The following is a 23406-nucleotide window of genomic DNA, read 5'->3' on the forward strand; positions in this document are numbered from 1 at the left end:
GACAAGTGTCCTGGGCTCTTTGTAGTTTGAATTGCTAAACAACAAGGATGTTACTTTTATTCACATAAGAGGGGTAATTCCTTTTTAATGGAAACTGTCCTATATTCCATGCACTTGACGTGTACTTCTCATTTGGTCTTCCCAACGATCCTCGGAAGGATCATCAACCTCTTTTTACAGATGAAGCTCATGAAGATTCAGGGTTTGTCTAAGTTCACGATTTGGGGGAGTAGTAGAGAGCCAGTATTCAAATCAGGGTCTCTGGGACACCAAAGCTAATCTCTGAGAGATTAAGCCCATTCTCCCCGCTAAACTCTCTCTCTCCCTGCCTTAAGAGACACTGACTTATCAATACTCACGCATTTTATCACTGAAAGGAAAAATACCTCCTAAACCTCATTGCAGTAATTCTTGAGCCATCTCCTGAGTACACATCAATAATGTATGACAGTTGTCCTCTAGTGGCACGCTCTAGAGTCACTGTCACCCCTGCATCTACTTCATCCAGGCAAGGGGAGTCACAGGGGAACTCCCAAAGCCTCCAAGACCAAGTTTGTGATGTGCACTTCCCAGCTTTAAGGGATCTGTTTCTCAGGACACCGAAGCTTAGAGTGGAACTTGAAGGGGTATTCTACAAGGGAGGGGTGGAGAATGTGGTAAAATGAACATAATACGAAACTTACCACATTAACCATGTGTAAGTGTCCAGTTTGGTGGCATTAAGTTCACTCACATTGTCGTGCAGCCATCACCACCCGCTGCCAGATCATCTTCCCCAAGTCTGTACCTACTCAACATCGGTTCCCTATTCCCCACCTCCCCTCAGCCCCTGGCAACCACTTTCTTCTTTCTGTCTCTGTGCATTTGACTACTCTCAGAATCTCATGGAAATGGAACCATGCAGTGTTTGCCCTGGGTTGGGTTTATTTCACATAGCATAATGCCCTCAAGGTGGACCCTTTTATTTTTAAATAGTGAAATATAGGTACGAAACAGGGCATAAAGCCTCCAAATACAGGTTAATAGATGTGTTCTAAAGCCAACACTCATAAAACCACTAAGCAAGTCCACAACAGGACCCCAGAAAGCCCCAGTGAACCTCGCCTGATCACAACTTGTCCCTTCTTCCATTGAGACAGTGCCTATCAAGACAGGGCATTTGTTAGTGGGGTGAAGAGGTAAAGGCATTGCGTGCACCTCCTGTGTGTTGGGACCACCACATGTGGTTGTGTGCTGCAGGCAGTGCTGTGAAGAGAGGCCGTGGAGCTGGGCAGTGTGGCCTGGGTGGAAGGTGCTCACAGGGATCTTCAGAATGGACAGTATGTGGTCTCTGACCCCAAGAGGTTATAATCTAGTAAAATCAACTTTAGACTAAGGAGAAGATACTACTGTGCCTCGTTCTGCATGGAGCACTGGGTGTTACGAACAAACAATGAATCATGGAACACTGCATCAAAAACTAATGATGTAATATATGGTGATTTACATAACAATAAAAAATTTAAAAAAAAAACAGAGAGGTATGAACAGGAAGGAAAACAAGGGTAGAAGCAGAAAAGGCAGGAAAAGACTATTATCTGGTCCAGGCAAGTGATGGTGGTGGCATGGACCAGATTGGTGGCAGAGGAAATGACTCTGAATAAACAAATTTTGGAAAAATAGTCAAGTCAATATAATGATGAATTACAAATGAGAAATGAAGTATTCAATGTAGAAATCAAATATGAATCTTAGGATTCTTTCTCAGACAATTTGGTGGATATGGGTTCATTTACTGTAATGACATCACATATTAAGATTTCTGGGTATTGTTGAGTGTACAGCTGAAGTTTGTAATAATAAATTTAATGTGGGTTCCTGGATGGCTCAGTCAGTTAAGAGTTTGCCTTCAGCTCAGCTCATGATCCCAGAGTCCTGAGTTGGAGCCCTGAATAAGGTTCCCTGCTCAGTGGGGAGTCTGCTTTTTCCTCTCCCTCTGCCCTTCCCCCCTGCTCATGCTCTCTCTCTCTCTGTGTCTCTCTTTCCAAATAAATAAATAAAATCTTTAATTAATTAATTTTAAAAAAAAGATACTACTGTGCCTATAAAGAGAAATAAAAACAATCTCAGTCTGCTTAGGAAATACACTCGGCATATGTCTTGTGGGTTTCCCCATCAGGAGGAGAGTAAAGCAATAACATGTGGAGAAATAGCAGCCAAGGTTTAAAAAAAAAAGAAAAAAGATTGAGGGAGGGAGAGTGGTAACCAACTGAACAGTAGGAGATGATGGGGAATCTCTTTATTTCAAAGGCTCTGTTTATGGGAGATGAGAATGGAGTCGTATCAGAGATTGAAGTCCCTTTGCAGAACATTCCAGAATAATTTGAGAAGCCCAAGGGTGGTAAATCATAGGGAATGAGCGGCATTCATCCTAAGGTTCTAAAAGAAATAAAGTGTGAGAGGGGGGATTCTGACAAGGAGGTACAATAGATCCTAAGACAGCACTGCTTCTGAAGACTGGGGGCCTCTAATATGATGCCTGCCTTTTAAAACAACTGCCCAGGGAAAGTCAAGGAGTACAGGAAGGCAGGCCTCATCTCCCTTCAGAGGAGCTGACTAAAAGCCTGATGTGTGCGGAATGGCCATGATTCAGGTCTGTTGGAGCATCTTTCATTCAGGAGGCTCAAACGGCTTTACTGCCAGAATTGCTTACCGCCCTGCTCCTCGGTAGCTGTGTGTACACACCGGCTCTCCTAACAAATACCCCAGCAAAAATATGCATGGGGGACTCTGGTTTTAAGCAAAATGTGCTCTGAGAAACTAGATCTTAGAGTAGGTCACCGCAAGGAAAACTTTGACTGCATATGGGTCCGTTCCTGGCTTGCTCTCGTGTGTGTGGGCAACAGCTGTACTGATAGTGAGAAGGACAGTCTGCGTGTCTGTTACACAGCACGTGACAGCGGCAACAGCTGACATTTATCCATCACTTATTATATACCAGGCTCTCTTCTAATCTTCTTTTCAATTTTATTTTAATGCTCAGGATAATCCCTTGAGGTGGACACTGTTAATCCCCAGGCTCCAGATAAGAAAACTCAAGCACAGAGAGGTGTAGTAACATGCCCCAGACCCCAAGTGGGGTATTCTAACCTGCACACCAGACTTTGAGTCTCACACACAGGGTAACAGAGAGTGGCTTAGGGAATTCAGGGACAGCTCCGGTTAGGTCCATGTCTGCACCTCCCAAAAGGCTGGGCCATGGTTTATAACCATCATTTGTCAAGGTAGATGTCGTAGGCAGCCGTCAAAATCTCAGGGTTTATATGTGATTTAGTGAAGTCGCTACACATTCAATCCGAGAAATAAGTCCATTGTGATTCATAGGACTCAATGTGGAAGTTTCAGACCTCTGCCAAAGCCTCATGCCTGTGCATGATCAAAGAATAAGTTAATGAGAATTGCTGTAAAATGCTAATAATTATAAATCCTTCCTAGTTTTAAGAGCAAAATAGGAAGTGTAGAAGGTGTGTAGTATTTAATTCTTTATCTTTAAAGCAGCATGGATGCGGTTGATCTCCATGTACTATCCTTACATTCTGGGGCTCTGAGCAGCCCAACAGATTGCTTTTCATCACTCTTTTCTTTTTCCTTTGCAGATGATCATTCGCGGGTGAGGCTGCAGACCATAGAAGGAGATACCAACTCAGACTACATCAATGGAAATTATATCGACGTATGTATTTTGAAACTGTCAGTAAGCCCAACTGTTCTGACACATTCCACATTGTGTGTCTGCTGTGATATTGGTGGGCACACATTACTCCCAACTACAGAGCAAACACATAACCGTTGCCCCACACGCCGCAGAACTTTATGATGAAGGCATGGCCAGTCCTTGTCTCAAGTGGGCCAACTGGCTGGTGAACTCCTCTCTAACCTTCTGTGCCTCCTTTGCCATCCTGTGCCCCTGTGGACCAAGAAACTGTTATTTCCATTTTTTTGTCAACAACTTAGATTATATGACACTTAAAAAAAATCTGTTTACATATTAATAGGCTAAAACTGTCTAATTCCTAATTCGATGATTTGCAATCTCTCGTCATTACTGCACTTTTAAGTTGCCTTCAAAGTAGTCTGCAGCTGTTAACCAGGACATCTAATGCACACAAGACATGTCATTAAATATGTAGGCTGTTTAATTATTGAAGACTGCTTCTTGGTTCATTCTGCATCATGTTAACTTAATGTCTTACATTAGAATAAATTCCTGAGGAGACAGCATGTTTTCAGTTGAAAGAATGAATGAAATCAAAAGTAGCCTGAAAATGAAGGGAAAGTCATTGTTACCTTCCAGGCCCAGGCTCACATTAAACAGGCTTCAGCTCTCTTGCAGTTCCCAAGGCAGTGTGCTTGGCCATCACATTTTCTTCTAGCCCATCAGTATTTCCACAGACAGGTTTTATATATATGTATATATATATATATGGATAAAATACACACACACACACACACACACACACACACATATATATATATATATATATGGGTTCTTATATTTTCTTGGTTGAGTATAAATCAGATGCTACTAAAAGTACTAGCATCATAACCAGAAGAAATGTTATTTTTAGTACTACTTGGAAAGGTTTGACAACTTTGGTTATGGATCTGAGGGTGGGGCCTGCGGGATGACTGTTGGAAGAATAATTCACATCCCATCCTCAGAAGACCCCTACACCGCTACATTTCATAATGACCCAAAACATACCCAACCCAAGTTACATTTTTTTTTCTATTAAAGCAAAATTTCTTCCTAAAGTACATTGTACTTATTTTTTATCCAGCAGACATTTAGTGAGTACCTTATGGGAGTATTCAGAGGTGTCCAAGACCTGTTACCTTCTCCCTAAGACCTCACAGTTCAGAAGCTAAAGTAAGAAATAATCTTCTCTGTAACACTCCTTCCCTTGAGAGATTCCATGGGAATCCTGTTTATGCTCCAGTCCCAGCTCCTAGAGCACCCCCCGCAGAGTCCTTAAGCACAGGGACATTATCTTACATCATCTTTGTATCCCCTGCACTGGGCACAGGCCTGCAGTACTGTAGCACTTAATAAGTGTTTGATGAATCACTGCCTGAAGGAGTAAATGTAATCAGATTCGGCTTTGTGGTAGAAGTGATTTTAACTAAGTTTTAAAGAATGGGCGGGTAGAGATGCAGAGGAGGAAAGACATAAAAGTAATGAAAATACCGGATTAATTAGTTTTAATTTTAACAGAGAAAAGAGTCAATATTCAGGGCTCCTTTATTCACTTAGTCAATAGGATTTTATTGAGCAGCCTATTATATTATATGTCAGTTACTGTTGTAGATACTGGAGTTATAACTGTGAGCAATTCAGACCAAAAACAAAAGCAGACCTCTGACCCAATGGAACTGGTGCTCTAATCGGAGGAAACAGACAATAAATGAACTAAGCCAGTTAATTCTATATGGTATATTAGATGGTAGTATGTATGATGGAGAAAATGAAGGCTGTAACAGGGGGATGCGGAGAACCAGTTTGGAGATGGATTGTAATTTTTGAATAGAGTGGCTGGAGCTCTACTGAAAGGTAATATTTGAGCGGAGAAATTGAAAGGTTGTGTGCCGTTGTAGGTATTCAGGGAAAGAGCATTCCAGACTGAGAAAAAGCCCATGATAGGCCTTCCTGTGGATCATGGCTGGCAAATTTGAAGTGAAATAAGCAGGCAAGGGTTGGTGGCATGGTACGAGGGGGTAGAGTCACAGGTGAGCAGGTCTGAGGGGTTGTAGGGCCAGATAAGGTAAGCAGTCATACAGACGTGGGCTTTTACTGTGAGATGGGCAGTTACTGGAGGATCTGAGCAGAGGGGTGATAGGATCCCAAAGTATAGAGGAGAACACACCATAGATGGGTGAGAATAGAAGCCTGAAGCCTTCCCAGGTGACTACAGGAGCAGCGAGAGAGCGGGGAGGTGGTGGCACTGGAAGATGAGAAATGGTAGGATCCTGGATCCACGCTCAACTCAGAGCCCTGGATTTGCTGACATTATCTATGCGGTGTAGGAGCCAGAGAGGTGTCAGGATGCCTTTTGAGATGGAATTGCCATTATCTGGAAAGAAGACTGGACAGAGCAGATTCGGGTGGGAGGTAGGGAGGAATTAAGGAATTCACTTTTAGATATATTAATCCTTAAATATATGTTAGACATCTAAGTGGAAGTGCTGAGTAGGAGATTATCCCACATCAGGATTTGGGGGGTGGGGGAATCCCAGGCTAGAGGTGAGGGTACAGAACTCATCAGCATAAAGATGGCCTTGAAGGCTGCGGGACCAGGTGAGATCACCAAGGGAGTCCACGTGGATGAGGAAAGGGTCCAAGAACAGGGCCCTCCAACATCAACATCAAGGCAAAGAGGAGGAATGGGCAAATGAATGAGGCGACAAGCCAGGGAGGGAGGGAGGGAGGAAGAAAACCAGGAGAGCATCATATCCCAGAAGGCAAAGAAGAAAGTATTTCAGGGGGGATTAACCGTGTGGCGGAGATGGTGACAGGTCACAGAGATGAGAACAGAGAAATGACCATTGTGTTTAGCAGCACAGGTCATTCGTGGGCTGCGTGAATTATTTCTGTTTTGTAAATGATTTCCTCCTATCTCCTAGCCTTGCTAGGGCTGACTCATGGGGCCGTACGTCAGACAGGGTCTTGCTTTGTAGCGCTTATCGGCTGGCAAGAAATGAGTGATCATTTAATAATCCTATTTAATATCTGTCAAGGGTCTATCTTTGAGACCTACAGCAGGTCAGTTATATGAAGAATGTGTTTGCTTTTGCTGTTCATTATCAATGATTTATTTTTAAGAGCAAAACAATCTAACAGATATGCATTTATTGTCTGAGAAATCTGTATTTCCCCTCCGAGTTTCTCCCGTTTCCCATCTGGCTTTGGGCACGTATTTTGGGTAATCTCGGGGGACAGAAATGGAAAGTATTAAGGTCCATGGTGATATTCTGTTACCTGTGTGTAATTTTCTCTAAATTGGTTTTATCTCTCCCAGATATTGATCCTCCAGTGTTCTTTGTTCCCTTCTTTCTTTGGTCCCAATTTTCATCTTTTCCCCTTCTCACAGAGTCATGATAAAAGGAAGGGGACTTGCAGAATTTCTGCCTCTTCAAATTTCTGGCTCTTGCTACAGCAGCATGGCATGGCATTAGCAGTGTTTAAGAATGATGTTCAGTATCACTATTGATATAACTGCCTATAACGGGAAAACAGAATATGCATTAAAGCCCTTGGCACATTGCCAATAACATCCTGAACACAAATGAAATCCTATTGCACGTTCCCAGCCTGTTTGCAATCTAACAAGAGTTGTGGTCATGTTATTTCAGAGAATCCATAAGTTGTTAGTATTTATTGCTCACCTATCATCTCATAGCCGGTGTATGATTAAGTTACTTCCACCTCCTGTGTAAGCAACAGAACTCTGATGTGTTGATGCTTCTTTGCTTTTTATGAGGAACTCTGTGGTACTGCATATGGTCATTCAACTTCCAACTGACGCAATTGTTGGTATTTGTATAAGCATTCATTGTGACAGACTTACTGTGTAACTTCTGTGCTGCTTATCGATGTTAAGTTGATGAAATATTCTCTCTCATTTATTTTTAGGGTTATCATCGACCCAATCATTATATTGCTACCCAAGGTAAGTCTGTTACAGCTTTGATGTCTTTCTTTGGTTGTTTGCCCATTCTCTCTCATTTTGTCCCTGTGCCACACCTCCCGCCAAGAATGATATTCCACACTGCTGTAGCCCCGTTATTATAGTTCTCATCATCAATACCCCCCTTGTTTTCCCATCAGAAGGTCTGGTAATGCAATCATTTAGCTAGAACTCCATGTTGTGATCATTAAAAGAAGTGTATTCATCAGTTCATTATTAAATTAAATCTGTCTACCTTAGGAATTAATCTGATATCTTCATAAATAGGTATATAGATATTCACTAGATAAATATGTGCTGAGCATTATCTATACAAAGACCCATGCTAGTTGCTGCCAGGGGTGCAGGCTGAATCCATCAAGCACCCCCTCTCATGATGGTTGTGGTTTGGTGGGGAAGGGACAGGGTGCCCTGTACATTATTACAAGCAACACCAGTTAGAAATTTGTGTGAGAGGTTCAGAGAAAATGTTAGAGAAATTTGGAGAAGATAGAAGTTGCTTTCAGATGGAATGATCCAAAAACTGCTTTGTGGCAGAGGTGGGCTTGGGAAGAGAACTTCTGACTGGCAGAGACATGAGCAAAGATCTGAAAGCAGGCAATTAGTGCTCCTGGGTGGAAAGCAGTTGGTAGATCACTTGGGCTAAAGGAAACCTAGGGGAACTCAGAGAAGCTCATGGCAACAGGTTCTGTATCATCCTCCTGGGACACTGACTGTGAGGTGGGTCATCTATGGAGAATGAGGATCGTGGAAGGTCTGAGGTGTTGGGAAAGAGGCATCATAAGGGATGTGTTAGTGCATCTGTTAGATGAGTCAAAGAAATGCTGAGAAGCAGGGAGGACCCAGTTAGGGTCAAGAGCATGCATTCTTTTCATTTTAGTATATGTGCTGCCGGGGCAAGCACTGCATTCTCTTCATTTTATTATTTTATCATTGTTTCCAGTATTGCGTTACATCCCAGAAACAGGAGCAGGGAAATCAAGAGGATATGACTTGCCAACGGTTAGGGATTGGCAGGGGCTGCCCAACAGAATATCAAGGAGCAAGAGAATAAAGGATGCCAAGAAAATCACGTCTAGAAAGTCTAGGCTTAGAGGCAGGAGGGTTGGAGGTGTTTGATGGACCACAAGAGGAAAGAAGGAGCTAAAGGACCGAGGTCAGGTTCAGTTAATGAGTCATAGGTTGTAGCCAGTGAGCAGAATGCCAACACTTAGAGCAGCACTATCCAGTAGAACTCTCTGTAATGGTGGAAATCTTCCATATCTGTGCTGGTTGATATGGTAGCCACCAGTAGATACTCAAAAAGTACTGTGATTGAAGAACTGAGTTTTAGATTTTAGTATTGATTTAAATAGCTTCATTTGACTATCCTCTACGAGTAGTTTTGGACAGCAGAGCTCTGGGGTAGAAACCTCCAAACGTGGCTGAAATGGAGCCACCGTGGGGCCTTGTCCTCCTAATGCTGACAGCCTTGGCCAGAACCTGGGTGGCACCATACATAGAGTCCACAGTCTCATATCACCATTTGTAATTCTACACTTGGGTTTAGGCGACCTACTTAACCTCCAGCATGTTTCCTCCCCTGAAATGAAGTCAGTAATGGCTCCTTCCAGGGTCACTTGGTTAGTCAGAAGAAAGGTCACATGGAGCATGCCCAGCTGGAACCTGACAGGAAGCAGACCCTTATAGGAGTTGCTAAGATCTTAAGAGAGCGAGCACCTGGCGCAAACTCTTACCTGATGGGACCGAACGAGGACGTGCGTCCAGGGCCTCTGAGTCTAGTCCTGGTTGCCTTCTCCTGTACCCTGCTTCTTCCACACTGAATCAATCGATGCTTTCAAAGGAACCCTTTGTTAGTTCCTTAAAAACCTGCTGATGGATTCCAGAATATTCTAAAGTAAGCGTCATAACAGATCTGATTTAATAAATTTGATGATAACTTGGAATTAGCAGTTTTTCTAAATGTATGTGGACATTTGATCATAAAATACACAAAATACTAAGTTCCTGATTTTCAGCCCATGTTTTCACAAATAGCACGAACCTAAAGTTAAATCTTACTGGAATTTTCAAAATTGAGGACCTCTAGATTACTGTGACTAAACAGCAAGCCAAAGTAGAGATTAAAACCCCCAGAGTCCTCTGGGAGGCCCCTCACCTGGCATTTCTTCATTCATCCTCTCTGCCCCTCTTGCCCCGAGGGAGATCATGCTTTGAAGAAAACTGCCATTAGAGAAGTCACTTTCTGGTGCCTTCAGAATGCATCTGAATCATACTTAATTGCTCAGTAGCCCTCTTTGGGAGCATTCAACCTATCAAGTGTTAATGAGTAAATACATTTGTTGGCAGCTAAGAAATGGCAAATGTAATCACTTTGAGATAGACCACCCGTGTACCCTTAATGGAAAAGGATGCTACATAATGCCCTGTTTGCCAGAGCATGGCACCTTTCCCGGCGCAGGATGGTCTACAGATTGCACTTGGAAAACTGGCAGTACTTATATCACTGCTGGTGGTGCAGGGGGAGGGGCAGAAATGAGCAAATTTGAATTTTTTTTTTTTTTTGAGAGAGAGAAAGAGTGCAAGCAGGGAAAGGGGCAGAGGATAGAGGGAAAAGGGGAGAAGCAGACTCCCCGCTGAGTGCAGAGCCTGATGTTGGGCTCGATCCCAGAACCCTGAGATCATGACCTGAGCCAAAATCAAGAGTCAGACGCTCAACTGACTGAGCCACCCAGGCACCCAAGAAATGAGCAGATGTTTTAAGTCTAACATTTAGTCAAGACAGTACACATCGTGTTAAGAGTAATACATTCAGACATGAGGTCTGGGTTCAAAAGTTAGAATCTCTTTTCTAGTTTGTTACACAAACATAAGGGAACTGTTAGCCTCAGATTGCCAGAGGATTGCTGATCCTCTGCAGTAATTGGCACAGAGAGGTAGAACATGCCCATCGATTGCCTTCATAAAGAAACAAAAACCACAAATGTCTGATTCTAAGAATCCAACAAAATGGGTGATAAAGCAGATGCAACTTGAAAATCTCTCCTTGCTCTTTTTCTTTCCTAGTGTGCGCTGATATAATTCTTTAAAACCTATTCATAGCAGGAACCCACAAAACTACATGAACAGTCCAGTTTACTGACAAGCAGCTTTATTCCCAAGAGTTTAAAATACATAGATTTTCACCAAGTCCCTTCAATCAAGAAGACATGTCCTGAATTAATCTCTTCGATCCCTTCCTCCCCCACCTCAACTTTATTGATTTTTGTACCAATAACTGACTTTGACCTTTGATGATAACGGTCATGTTTCTCCAAATTGAAGGGACCACAATCAAGCCAGATCTGTGGCTTTTTTAATATGTTCTTCCTGCCCCTCCCACTCTGTTTAATTGTTTTCCGTCTGCAGCTAATGTGTCGATGACCCACTATTCCTTTCATCACACCTGCCTGACCATCCCCTAATACAATTGTAACTTTCAGGATTTATGATTTGGCACACCAGGAATCAGAGAAGAGGAAGTCACGTCTGTTATTGCATGTCTGTACTCAGAGTGGAGATTTCAAAAGCAGGGCTCACGGTGAGGGGCAGATGAGTACGCAGGTGGGTAGGATTGCCCAGAACCGATCATATTTCACAATCAAAAGATACCCCGTGGAGACCCTAGTGTGGGCCATGAGCTGGAGGAAGCTGCACACATTTAGAATCACTCCTCCAAGATGATTCAGAAGAACACCTGCCAGCCATGTGGTTTGCAAATGAGGGGCGCCTGGATAAGTGTTCTTTTTACGATTGTTTGGTTTTATTTTTAAAACTGACTTCCAGAGTCCTGCTTTAGAAACCTCTTCATTCATCCTCTCTGCCCCTCTTGCCCTGAGGGAGATAATGCTTTGAAGCATGTTAATAAATTTGAGCTAGTTGAGGAAGGAAACGCTGTCAGTCTGTGATGGACACGTCCTGCCCAGCACCCAGCTCCACTTCCTCACGAACCCCACTCATGTGTGGGCTGGAGGGGTGCTCAAATATCATCAGATTCCACCAGAGGAACTTGCCTGCCGTTCCCTCAGGGGAGCCAATGTACATCGTGAAATGTGGAGGGCGTGTCACAGTCATGTGGTGGTGCCTCAGCACTTGACTGCCATTTCTTGGAGCCAGAGAAGGGGTAAAGAGCATCAGTGGGGTGAGTGGGGGAGGTAGGTCTTCAGCTAGCCTTGAGGGAGGGCTCCTGTGTCAGAGGACAGAGGACGGGATGAACAGCAGGACTACCAAGGTCAGGGAGGCGCACGGAGCCCTGGCAGAGGGCATGAGGGAGACCAGACTGAAGATAGGAAGGGTCTTGACCTCCGTGGTATCTTGGGTCCTCTGGGTTGCTTGTCGAAATGGATCTTCTCTCAGGAAAAACTCACACATACACACGATTTTATATAGACATTCAGGCATTCACAGACAACAAAATCTAGTCTGAAAAATCTCTACATCCCAGATTTAAAAAAAAAAAAAAGCCCTGAGTTAGATGGATAAGAAAAACTGGCAGGTAAGGTGAGGACATTGGTTTAAAGGCTGTGATGAAGAGTGTTATTTAATGAAAGGAATAAGGGCAGGGTGGGGTGGGCACCTGGGTGGCTCAGTCATTAAGCATCTCCCTTTGGCTCAGGTCATGATCCCAGGGTCCTGAGATCAAGCCCTGCATTGGGCTCTCTGCTCAGCAGGAAGCCTGCTTCTCCCTCTCCTACTTCCCCTGCTTGTGTTCCCTCTCTCGCTGTGTCTCTCTCTCTCTGTCAAATAAATAAATAAATAAATAAATAAATAAATAAATAAAAAAAATCTTTTAAAAAAAGGGGACAGAGAGGGTAGAAGAGACATGACAGAGAGTCATGTGGTGGTGAAAACAGTGCTTTAAGATTAGTTAGGGGGTGCCTAGATGGCGTAGTTGGTTAAGGGTCTGACTCTTGATTTCAGCTCAGGTCATGAGCTCAGTGTCATGAAATCGAGCCACGCATTGGGCTGTCTGCAGGGTGTGGAGCTTGCTCAAGATTCTCTCTCTCCCTTTCTCTCAAAAAAAAAAAAAAAAAGGATTAGTTAGTATGCAATTACCCTTTAGAGAATATTGGAAACAAAGGTAATAGGGAATAACCACACAAAAAAAAAAATCTGGGGTACAAACAAATAATTCAGACAACAATAATGACAGTGAGGCAGTTGCAGCTTTTATTCAATAATCTAAGTTGCCAGGGGAGGGGGGGAGAAAAAGATGGCAGAGGAGTAGGGGACCCTATTCCAACCAATCTCCGAAATTGAGCTGGATATCTACCAGACCACTCTGAACACCAACGAAATCAGCCTGAGATGTAAGCAGATAGATCTGGATCTCTACAAACAGAATATCGCAGGCGGTTGGTTTTGAGGTATGAAGTGGGGAGCCGTGATTCCTTGGGCAGATATCCGAAGATAAAGGGAAGGAGGAGGGAGCCCTGGCGATCCTACACCTCCGATGAGTGATAGCCTTCCACGCTGGGGACAGGACACAGAGTCGCAGACTGGTAGCGGCGAAAGGACTTTAGGGCAGCCACCCAGACTGAAACCAGAGCAGCGGGGCCACACATGCAAACTGGGGGCGGCTGGCGATTTTAGAAGCACAAAGGGCAGAGACATACCCTACCTGAAGGCAAGGACTGGGAGCGCTGCTGAGGGGCGCACAACCTGGGACGCTGCAGTTTATAGCAGCACAGACAGAAACGGAGATAGTGTGGCCTGGAGAGCTCACTGAAAAACAGACTGTGATCTCTCTGCTCTGAGGCAGAGGGTTGGAAACGGTCTCTTCTGCTCTGACTCACGGAAGAGATGCAGAAAGCTGCCAGGGAAAGCTGCCAGAGAACAAAAGCCCCAAAAAACTGGTTTCCACTGAGCCCATCCCCCACCACAGGGGGCAGGGCAACTCTGCCCAAAAAGGGTTGCCTGAGTAACAGCGTGGCAGGCCCCTCCCCAAGAAGACAGGCTGGGAGAACAAGAGGCCCCCAACCCTAAGGTTCCCATAAAACAGGTGCATCTTGCTTGGGTTGTGATAAATAATTTGGACTCTGTACATTCCCTCAACCACCCCTCAACAGAATGACTAGGAGGAGGAGCCCCAGATAGGAAAGACTCAGACTGTGACATCTGCCACAGATTTACAAACGGATACAGATGTAACCAAGATGTCGGAAATGGAATTCAGGCTAGCAGTTGTGAAGACAACAGCTAGAATGGAGAAATCGATTAATGGCAACAAAGAGTCTCTGAGGGCAGAAATGAGAGATGAACTGGCAGAATTTAAAATGCTATCAATGGATCCAATCTAATCTAGATAATCTAACAGCTAGTGTAAGCGAGGCAGAAGAACGAATTAGTGATCTCGAAGCCCACTTGATAGAAAAGAAGGATAAAGAGGAGGCCAGGGAAAAACTCAGAATCCATGAAAACAGAATCAGAGAAATAAGTGACACCATGAAACGTTCCAATGTCAGAATTATTGGGATACCTGAGGGGGTGGAGAGAGAGGACAAGAAGATATACTTGAGCAAACCGTAGCTGAGAACTTCCCTAATCTGGGGAATGAAACGAACATTCGTGTCTTAGAGGCAGGGAGGACACCTCCCAAGATCAAGGAAAACAGGCCAACACCCCAGCATGTAATAGTAAAACTTGCAAATCTTAGAACGAAGGAAACCATCTTAAGGGCAGTTAGGGGGAAGAGATTCCTTACATACAGAGGGAGGAACATCAGAATAACCTCAGACCTATCCACAGAGACCTGGCAAGCCAGAAGGGGCTGGCAAGACATATTCAGGGTACTAATGAGAAGAACATGCAGCCAACAATACTTTATCCGGCAAAGCTGTCATTTAGAATGGATGGAGAGATGCAGAGCTTCCAAGACTGGCAGAAACTGAAAGAATATGTGAACACTAAGCCGGCCCTGCAAAAAATATTAAGGGGGCATTCTATAAAAGGAGAAAGACCCCAAAAGTGATATAGAACAGAAATTTACAGAGACAATCTATAGAAACAAGGACTTCACAGGCAACATGACGACAATAAATTCATACCTTTCAATAATCACTCTCAATGTGAACGACCTAAATACTCCCATAAAATGGCACAGGGCTGCAATTTGGATAAAAAGACAGGATCCATCCATATGCTGTCTACAAGAGACTCATTTTGAACCTAAAGATACATCCAGACAGAAAGCGAAGGGATGGAGATCCATCTTCCATGCCAACGGATCTCAAAAGAAAGCTGGGGTAGTAATTTTTATATCAGACAAATTAGATTTTAAGCTAAAGACCATAGTTACAGATACATAAGGACACTGTATCATTCTTAAAGGGTCTATCCAACAAGAAGATCTAACAGTTGTAAATATCTACACCCCAACATGGGAGCAGCCATCTACATAAGCCAACTGTTAACCAAAATAAAGAGTCATATTGATAATAATACATTAATTGTAGGAGACCTCAGTACTCCACTCTCAGCAGTAGACAGATCATCTAAGCAGAAAATCAACAAAGAAACAAGAGCTTTGAATGACACACTGGACCAGATGGACCTCATAGATATATATATACAGATCATTCCACCCTAAAACAACAGAATACTCAATCTTCTTGAGCGCACACAGAACTTTCTCCAGAATAGACCACATACTGGGTCATAAATCAAGTCAAAAGACTCCACCCCCAAATTACCAGAACTCATACAGCAATTCAGTAATGCGGCAGGATACAAAATCAATGCACAGAAATCAGCTGCTTTCTTATCGACTAACAATGCAACTGTAGAAAGAGAAATTAGAGAAACGATTCTATTTGCAATAACACCAAAAACCATAGGATACCTCGGAATAAACCTAACCAAAGAGGTAAAGGATCTATACTCTAGGAACTACAGAACACACATGAAAGAAATTGAAGAAGACACAAAAAAAAGGAAAAACATTCCATGCTCATGGATCAGAAGAATAAACATTGTTAAAATGTCTATGCTACCCAGAGCAATCTATACCTTCAGTGCCATCCTGATCAAAATTCCGATGACATTTTTCAAAGTGCTGGAACAAAGAATCCTAAAATTTGTATGGAATCAGAAAAGACCCCAAATCGCCAAGGAAATGCTGAAAAAGAAAAACAAAACTGGGGGGTGCCTGGGTGGCTCAGTCATTAAGCGTCTGCCTTCGGCTCAGGTCATGATCCCGGCATCGGGCTCCCTGCTCCGCGGGAAGCCTGCTTCTCCCTCTCCCACTCCCCCTGCTTGTGTTCCTTCTCTCGCTGTGTCTCTCTGTCAAATAAATAAATAAAATCTTTAAAAAAAAAAACTATTAAAAAAAAAACTGGGGGCAAAAAATCAGGCATCACATTGCCTGATTTCAAGCTATATTATAAAGCAGTGATCACCAAGACAGCATGGTACTTGCACAAAAACAGACATATAGACCAATGGAACAGAATCGAGAGCCCAGATACAGACCCTCAACTCTATTGTCAAATAATCTCCGACAAAGCAGGAAAAAATATACAATGGAAAAAAGATAGTCTCTTCAATGAATGGTGATGGGAAAATTGGACAGCCACGTGCAGAAGAATGAAACTCGACCATTCTCTAACACAAAGATAAACTCAAAATGGTTGAAAGACCTCAATGTGAGACAGGAATCCATCAAAATCCTAGAGGAGAACGTAGGCAGTAACCTCTTCGACATTGGCCACAGCAACTTCTTTCAAGATACATCTCCAAAGGCTAGTGAAGCAAAAGCAAAAATGAACTTTTGGGACTTCATCAAGATAAAAAGCTTCTGCACAGCAAAGGAAACAGTCAACAAAACAAAGAGGCAACCCACAGAATGGGAGAAGAGATTTGCAAATGACACTACAGATAAAGCACTGATTTCCAAGATCTATAAAGAACTTCTCAAACTCAACACCCAAAAAACAAATAATCAGGTCAAAAAATGGGCAGAAGACATGAACTGACACTTCTCTAAAGAAGACATACAAATGGCTAAGACATGAAAAAATGTTCATCATCATTAGCCATCAGGGAAATTCAAATCAAAACCACATTGAGATACCACCTTACACCAGTTAGAATGGCAAAAATGGACAGGGAAAGAAACAAATGTTGGAGAGGTTGTGGAGAAAGGGGAACCCTCTTACACTGTTGGTGGGAATGCACGTTGGTACAGCCACTTTGGAAAACAGTGTGGAGGTGCGTCAGAAAATTAAAAATAGAGCTACCCTACGACCCAGCAAATGCACTACTGGGTATTTACCCCAAAGACACAGACGTAGTGAAAAGAAGGGCCATGTGCACCCCAATGTTCATAGCAGCAATGTCTGCAATAGCCAAGCGGTGGAAAGAGCCGAGATGCCCTTCAACAGATGAATGGATAAAGAAGACGTGGTCCATATATACAATGGAATATTACTCAGCCATCAGAAAGGCTGAATACCCAACTCTTACATCCACATGGATGGGACTGGAGGAGATTATGCTAAGTGAAATAAGTCAAGCAGAGAACGTCAATTATCATATGGTTTCACTTATTTGTGGAACATAAGGAATAGCATGGAGGACATTAGGAGAAGGAAGGGAAAAACGAAGGGGGGGGAATCGGAGGGAGAGACGAACCATGAGAGAGTATGGACTCTGAGAAACAAACTGAGGGTTTTAGAGGGGAGGGGCGTAGGGGAATGGGTTAGCCTGGTGATGGGTATTAAGGAGGGCACGTTCTGGCTGGAGCACTGGGTGTTATACGCAAACAATGAATCATGGAACACTACATCAAAAACTAATGATGTGTTTTATGGTGAATAACATAATAAAATAAAATAAAATTTAAAAGAAATAATCTAAATTGCATACAACTAAAATATGTCTTCTAATATTAAATATAGTATCAAAATGGTTGATTTTTAAGTGTGTTCCTTCTCATGTAATAAAAAATGATAAATATATTTTCTTCCTATATTCATAGTTTTGCTCGATATAATACACTTCTTTTTGAAACTTGGCATTTTTATTTGTCCATTGATTCAATAAATATTAAGTGCCTATTAAGTGCTAGACTTTCTGGTATAACTAATTTTCTATCCTCTGACGAATTTGGGTATTACTCGTCTCATTTCATAAATATAGGAAAGAAGGCTCCGGAGAGGAGCAGGAGTGGAAAACAGACCTAACATGTAATTGAGAGCTGGCAGTGTGCCCAAAAGGTTCTGGATGCTTTTCCTCCTTTCCGTGTCAAATGCTGCCTGATACCGTGTGATTCTCACCCTGGATAAGAGGCTCAGAGTTTATGCTCTTTCTCCTGGACTGAAGCTTGCCCTTCAAAATTTAATCACTTCCTTCTAAGTTATGATCTTCCTTTCCCCCAAAAAAGCAAATTTTCTATGATACAGTCGTATCTGAAAATACCTCTTAATTAAAATGGTCTCAGATGTCCTGAAATATGATACTAAGATTCCAGAGTCTCCCTGTTTCCCAGCGGGCCTCTGGGCATCTGTTTAGAGACCACTAGTCCAGGGAGCAAACACTGATGGTCACAGAGAGAGACTCTACGTGGCTGCAAGATCAGGGCTGAGGTCAGAATTCCAGTGGGGTAGCCAGGCCTGTCAAATTAGCACAGTCCCCCCAAAAATAAATGATAAAATGGGTGTCAAGGCACCTATCCTCAAGAAGATTAAAATGTGTGGATTTTAACAATCTGAAGATAGCACATCTTTTGTTCACAGAAACTCTGGATGCTCAGTGTCGTATTTCTGGATGCCCATCACACTGGGACTGATAGAGAAAACCAGTTACCAGATAGCTATTTACCATGAGAAATATCACTGTCCATCAGGCAGAACCGCCCTCCACCTGGCAAGCACATTCTGCATTGCAGGCCAGCTAAAGAGGAAGATGTGTGGGCAGAAGGTTGCTTCATGTCCTGGCATCAGAGGAACATCCACAGAGTTCATTTATTAATTCAACAGGTACATACCCACTGCCTGGTGGCGCACTGACACGAAGCAGATGCCCAGTGAGAATACAAGAATGAGTGAGTGAGGGAAGGAATGAATAAATGAATGAATTGGGAGTTACTGTGTGCCAGACACCAGTTAGGTGGTAGAACATTCCAACCAAGCAAATAGGCCATCTCCTGTTGGCCTGACACAGCTTCTACTCACCTTGGTGGATTTTGATCTCCAACTTCTGTGACCATGTCTTTTCTGAGTACCAGCTGATCAACTCCCGATTCTTATTAACACTTTTTCTTCCAACGTGCCAGCCAATCAAGGCACTGTTTTTGGAGATAATCCATCCTGTTAAACAACTTAGGTTATCCCAGCCCTGATCCTACCTGTGCATATCCCCCTCCCATATACCCTGGATATAATCAGTTTTATTTGTCCATAATTATTATTTATTGATAATTTGAAAAGAGAAAAAGAGAAGCCTGAAAATAAATGTCCTCCAGAGACCTTGATCTAGGAGCAGACTTTTAACATGAAAATAACAAAAATGTGGGGAGTGAAGGTTTCTAGCAGAAACACCTCCCAGTCGTCAACTACTGCACTACGGTTGAAACTTTGCTATAGTGACTTCCTTCTGTTTGCTGTCGATCTGGTTTTCTTCTCCATGTCTTCCACATACTCCATGCAGTATGATATTTTTCTTAAGGATTTTTCAGAAAGATAAATGTGGTTTATATTTTCCTAGCTCCACATTCTACCTCTGGCCTCTGAAGCAGTGAATAATGGTGCTTAGAGTAGGTACACTTAACCCTCCTCAGCAGGTCACGCTTGGAGCAGAGACTTGTCAGTGTCAATGCAAGTTCTACACACTCTGAAGAAGCTTTTGTCTCCTGCATACTGGCCTCCAGATGGAGGTGAACCCTTGAAATTATTTCTCGGTAGAATTGAGAGAAAAAAACGTTTTAATGAAGAGCTAAACCTTCAGTAAACAACTTTTGTTTTTATTCTTTCAACTACCAGTGTGTACAAGTACAGTAGCTGCCATTGTTCTTCCCAGCTAAGTGGCCGCCATATTGCCAATCAGTTGTAGACTATGTTTGGAGTTGCTTATTGTATCATCTTTGAGGTTGATTTAAAAGAATCGCCTGGTAAAGTGGTCTCTAGTTTTCAAACTTAAGTAGGGAGGCTTTGAGGAGATGTCATTTATATCCAGGCAAACAGTGACCCTTCATGAGGTATGCATTCCATATGCCCGTGGCCAAGCTCTCCATGGAGGACCCACTGTATGTTACTCTCCCTGCACAGTTTTCCAAAGAAGAATGAACAATTGCAATTAACAGCTTCTCCACAAACTGCCTTTGAAGCCATAATTTTTCTTCACCAGATTAATTACAACAGAGACTGGCCAATTAGCCAAAAGGTCAGACCACAAAGATTTCTCACCCTATGCTCTTAATACACCTACTCATTACTAGTGAGAACATTTAAAGACAGGTTGCAAATTAAAAGATAAAACCAAAAATAGATTGCAGTAGGTGGCATCCACCTATATTGTTATAGATGCCATGGTGGAAACATGTCCCTTGAGTAATGGAACCTAAACCAACACAGAATAATTGGAAGACAAACGATGCTGCTGTCAAGCAGTCACCCAGTTTTAAATTGTTCCAAATGCTTTTCGAGTCTGTTAGAATAATTTACCAGTGTTCCTCATTTGAAGTAGAAAATTCTGGAATCTTTTCAAGCTGGTAGAAACTTTAAAAGTCTTGAAGTCCAGCTCCCCTGTTTTGTCATTGAAACAGTTGGAACTTAAAGCACAAATTGCTTTAAGTGACTTTCATCCATAGGAGTTCAAGTGAGTCGTGTATACAAAAGTATTTGTAAACTGTTTGGATTAACATTCATGAATATTTGCAGAGATTGCATGCAGTGTTCAACTTCAGAGAAACCGAATGTGTTTCCGGTCTCCTGAGGGGCCTTTTGTCCAGTCGAGGAAAAATATAAGGTCATGTCTTTCTTCCAGTTTCAGCCCTTTGAATAGATAGAGCTGGAGCTGAGTACCCAGAGCCACAGGCCCCAGTGCCGGCTTCTGGGACCTGCGGCATCATGGGCCCTTTCAAAGCAAAGGCATTGCTCTCAGACCCAATTCATCCAAAACTGAACAAATGTTTCTGTGAACGTACCAACTGTCTGGCTCAGACAGGGTTGGAAATACAGCACTGACCTCAGGAACTACATAGTGCTGGTGTATATATAAACAGCCAGTACTAAGTTGTGGTTTTGCGGTAAGACCAGATCTGCAAACTACTTTAGGCTATTTGTCTCCCTCGCCCGTACTCCATAGCCGGTGGAAAAGTGAGACCCAGTGCAGAACTGGAGCCATTTTCCTGATCAAGGTTCCTTGATCACACACCGACACAGTTTTGAACAAGTTTGCAGCAGACAATTTAGGAAGTTTCTGGCCATTGCAAGTTACTTTTGTGCCTTGCCTTCTTACTCAAAAGGATGCTTCTGGAAATTTTCTGATGCAATGCCCCACGCTGGCATTGAAAATTTGAGATTGCCTACAATGTACGATGTCTCTATTTTATTCATTTATTAGATTTATTCTCTTTTTTCTTAAGTAAAAGCAGATCCCACTTGCATACTGAGAAAGGCTTAATTAAAGAATACAGAGACTAATGAAAGCTTTTATTTCTCTGGCAGTGGCCCCTGAAGCATGTGAATATAGGTTTTTCCCTTTGCTTTATTTCTCCTTGACAGAAGGCAGCCAGATCCTTTGGGTCACCAAACCCCTCCATTCTGAATGCTGCCTTTCTTCTTTTTTTCTCCTTGATTGCCTTCTCTCTGGTCCCCTCTTTACAGCATGAACAAGTACTCAAGATGAGTTTATGAGGGTTCTCTTTAGAGACAGGCCTGATGAATGCTCTGTGACTCAGCCAGCAAGAGGCTCTTACGGTGTGAACATCTGTCATGTGCCTCCCTTCTGAGGCTACAAACACTTTCTCATGCGTCTCTTCCCAGCTCTTTAGGCAATATTGCCATACAACCCTTCCCAGGGATCAAGAACCAAAGATCCCTCCAGGAGTGGGGCCTCTGTCTCTGCAGGGGAGAGCAGATTATTGCCACACGCTGCCTACCAACCCTTTCTTTCTTTTCTCTGTAAGAGTTTCTCTTTGGAGGCCTAATCTTTACCCCTGTCACTCAAATCTGATTTGTCTGCCTTTATCATTCAGCTTTCCACATCAGTAATAATAGCAGCCTTTGCCTTCCCATTCACAGTGGTATCACTGCATGCTGAAAATGTTTATGTAACTGCCAAGGAGGCCTGATTCCAGAGGAGGGCTGAATATAGTCCACAAAGAGTAAAATCCAAATAAGGTTCATTTAGGTAGACGGGATTTTGAGAAATGCTTTGGAACATTTCAGTTCCAAGCACAGGTCATGCTAAGGATCACCCCATTGCTGGTTTTATTCACACATACTGCTATGCTTATGCAACATTGCCATGATCAAATCTTTGAAACTGGGGTCCCCAAATTCCTTCCATTACACAAAATTATTTTTATGTCAGTTGCTAGGGTAAGACTTTCCCCTCCAAGTAGCAATGGAGAAGAGAGGCTAATGAGAGTGGATTCCAGAGGTAGACTGTCTAGGCTCAGATACCAGCTCTGCAAGCAGCTGCTCAGTAAATATTAGCTGTGATTCTTATCGTTATCATCATGTGGATTCCAAAAGACACACTTTCAGTAACACATAGGCAGTTCAGGCTTTAATGCAGGTATAGTGTATACCCATACAGTTTTCATAAAAATTAATAATTCTACACCTGTTCATGCTTCCTTCCAGAAGGATGTATCAAAGGGAACCACTTACTTTTTCACCAATATCTTGCATCCTCCTCAAAGTGCAAAGATTATCATCATTTTGGTTTTTTGTTTTTTTGTTTTGTTTTGTTTTGTTTTTTGATTATCATCATTTTGAAACAAAGGACAGACATGGGTTGGAAAGACAATAAGCTATATCATAAGCTTGGAGAAACGTATTTTCCTTCTGCTTTTGAAGTCTTGCAGAAATTGAGCAGCTCTGATAGCAGCAAAGGACACCAGTCTTGGTGTTCTGAAGGCTTTCCTGAAGTACACATAGAGTCAGATCACATGGAGGTGAAAACCACTAATTCCAAAGGCCAGACAAGTTTTTTCACAACAGGCTTTGTCCAAACCAATTTCTGAGATAAGAATACACAAGAATATTTTAGGAGCTTTGGAAGGCTAAGAAACCACTGGATAACAAATGGGGCTGAGAAATGATCTTGTGGAAAAGAGAATAATAATGACAGAGGAGCAGTGGGGGGAATAAAGGGAAAGATGTGTGCTCTTGGGCTCCTTCCTCAACCTGTCTGTGTTGGGTGGGGCTAGTTAGGCAGGCACCATCTTCTGCTTGGCTAGTGGTTGACCAAGATGCCTAAAAGTGGTCAATTATAATCTGCGCCAAAGAGATAGTAGACAGTGTGGGGCTGAACCAAAAGGAATTCCTGCAGACCACTTCTGAGATCCATTTCACCCAGCAGAGTCCCAGGAAATGCAGGTGTCCCCCAAGCACTGCCTGTCAGTTGAGGAAAAGGACTGCAGAAATAGTTAATCAGTGTACAATGAACTTAAAGAATTATTGTTCTTTTTAAAATT

The 23406-nt window shown here is 42.8% G+C and overlaps 1 protein-coding gene across 5 annotated transcripts in view; it reads left to right on the forward strand.

The window, feature by feature from the left end:
- Positions 1 to 23406, forward strand: part of PTPRM (protein tyrosine phosphatase receptor type M) — an 817256-nt gene that overhangs the window by 729776 nt on the left and 64074 nt on the right. For all 5 annotated transcript variants that reach the window (XM_073898518.1, XM_073898514.1, XM_073898515.1 and 2 more), the window contains 2 exons: positions 3636 to 3712; positions 7670 to 7706. In XM_073898518.1, the coding sequence (XP_073754619.1) occupies positions 3636 to 3712; positions 7670 to 7706 (114 nt within the window). The remainder of the gene's footprint in view (positions 1 to 3635; positions 3713 to 7669; positions 7707 to 23406) is intronic.

The sequence above is a fragment of the Callorhinus ursinus genome, unplaced genomic scaffold (assembly GCF_003265705.2).
Source record: "Callorhinus ursinus isolate GAN/ISIS: 27379988/994484 unplaced genomic scaffold, GSC_fseal_2.0 scaffold11, whole genome shotgun sequence".
Lineage (NCBI taxonomy): Eukaryota > Metazoa > Chordata > Mammalia > Carnivora > Otariidae > Callorhinus > Callorhinus ursinus.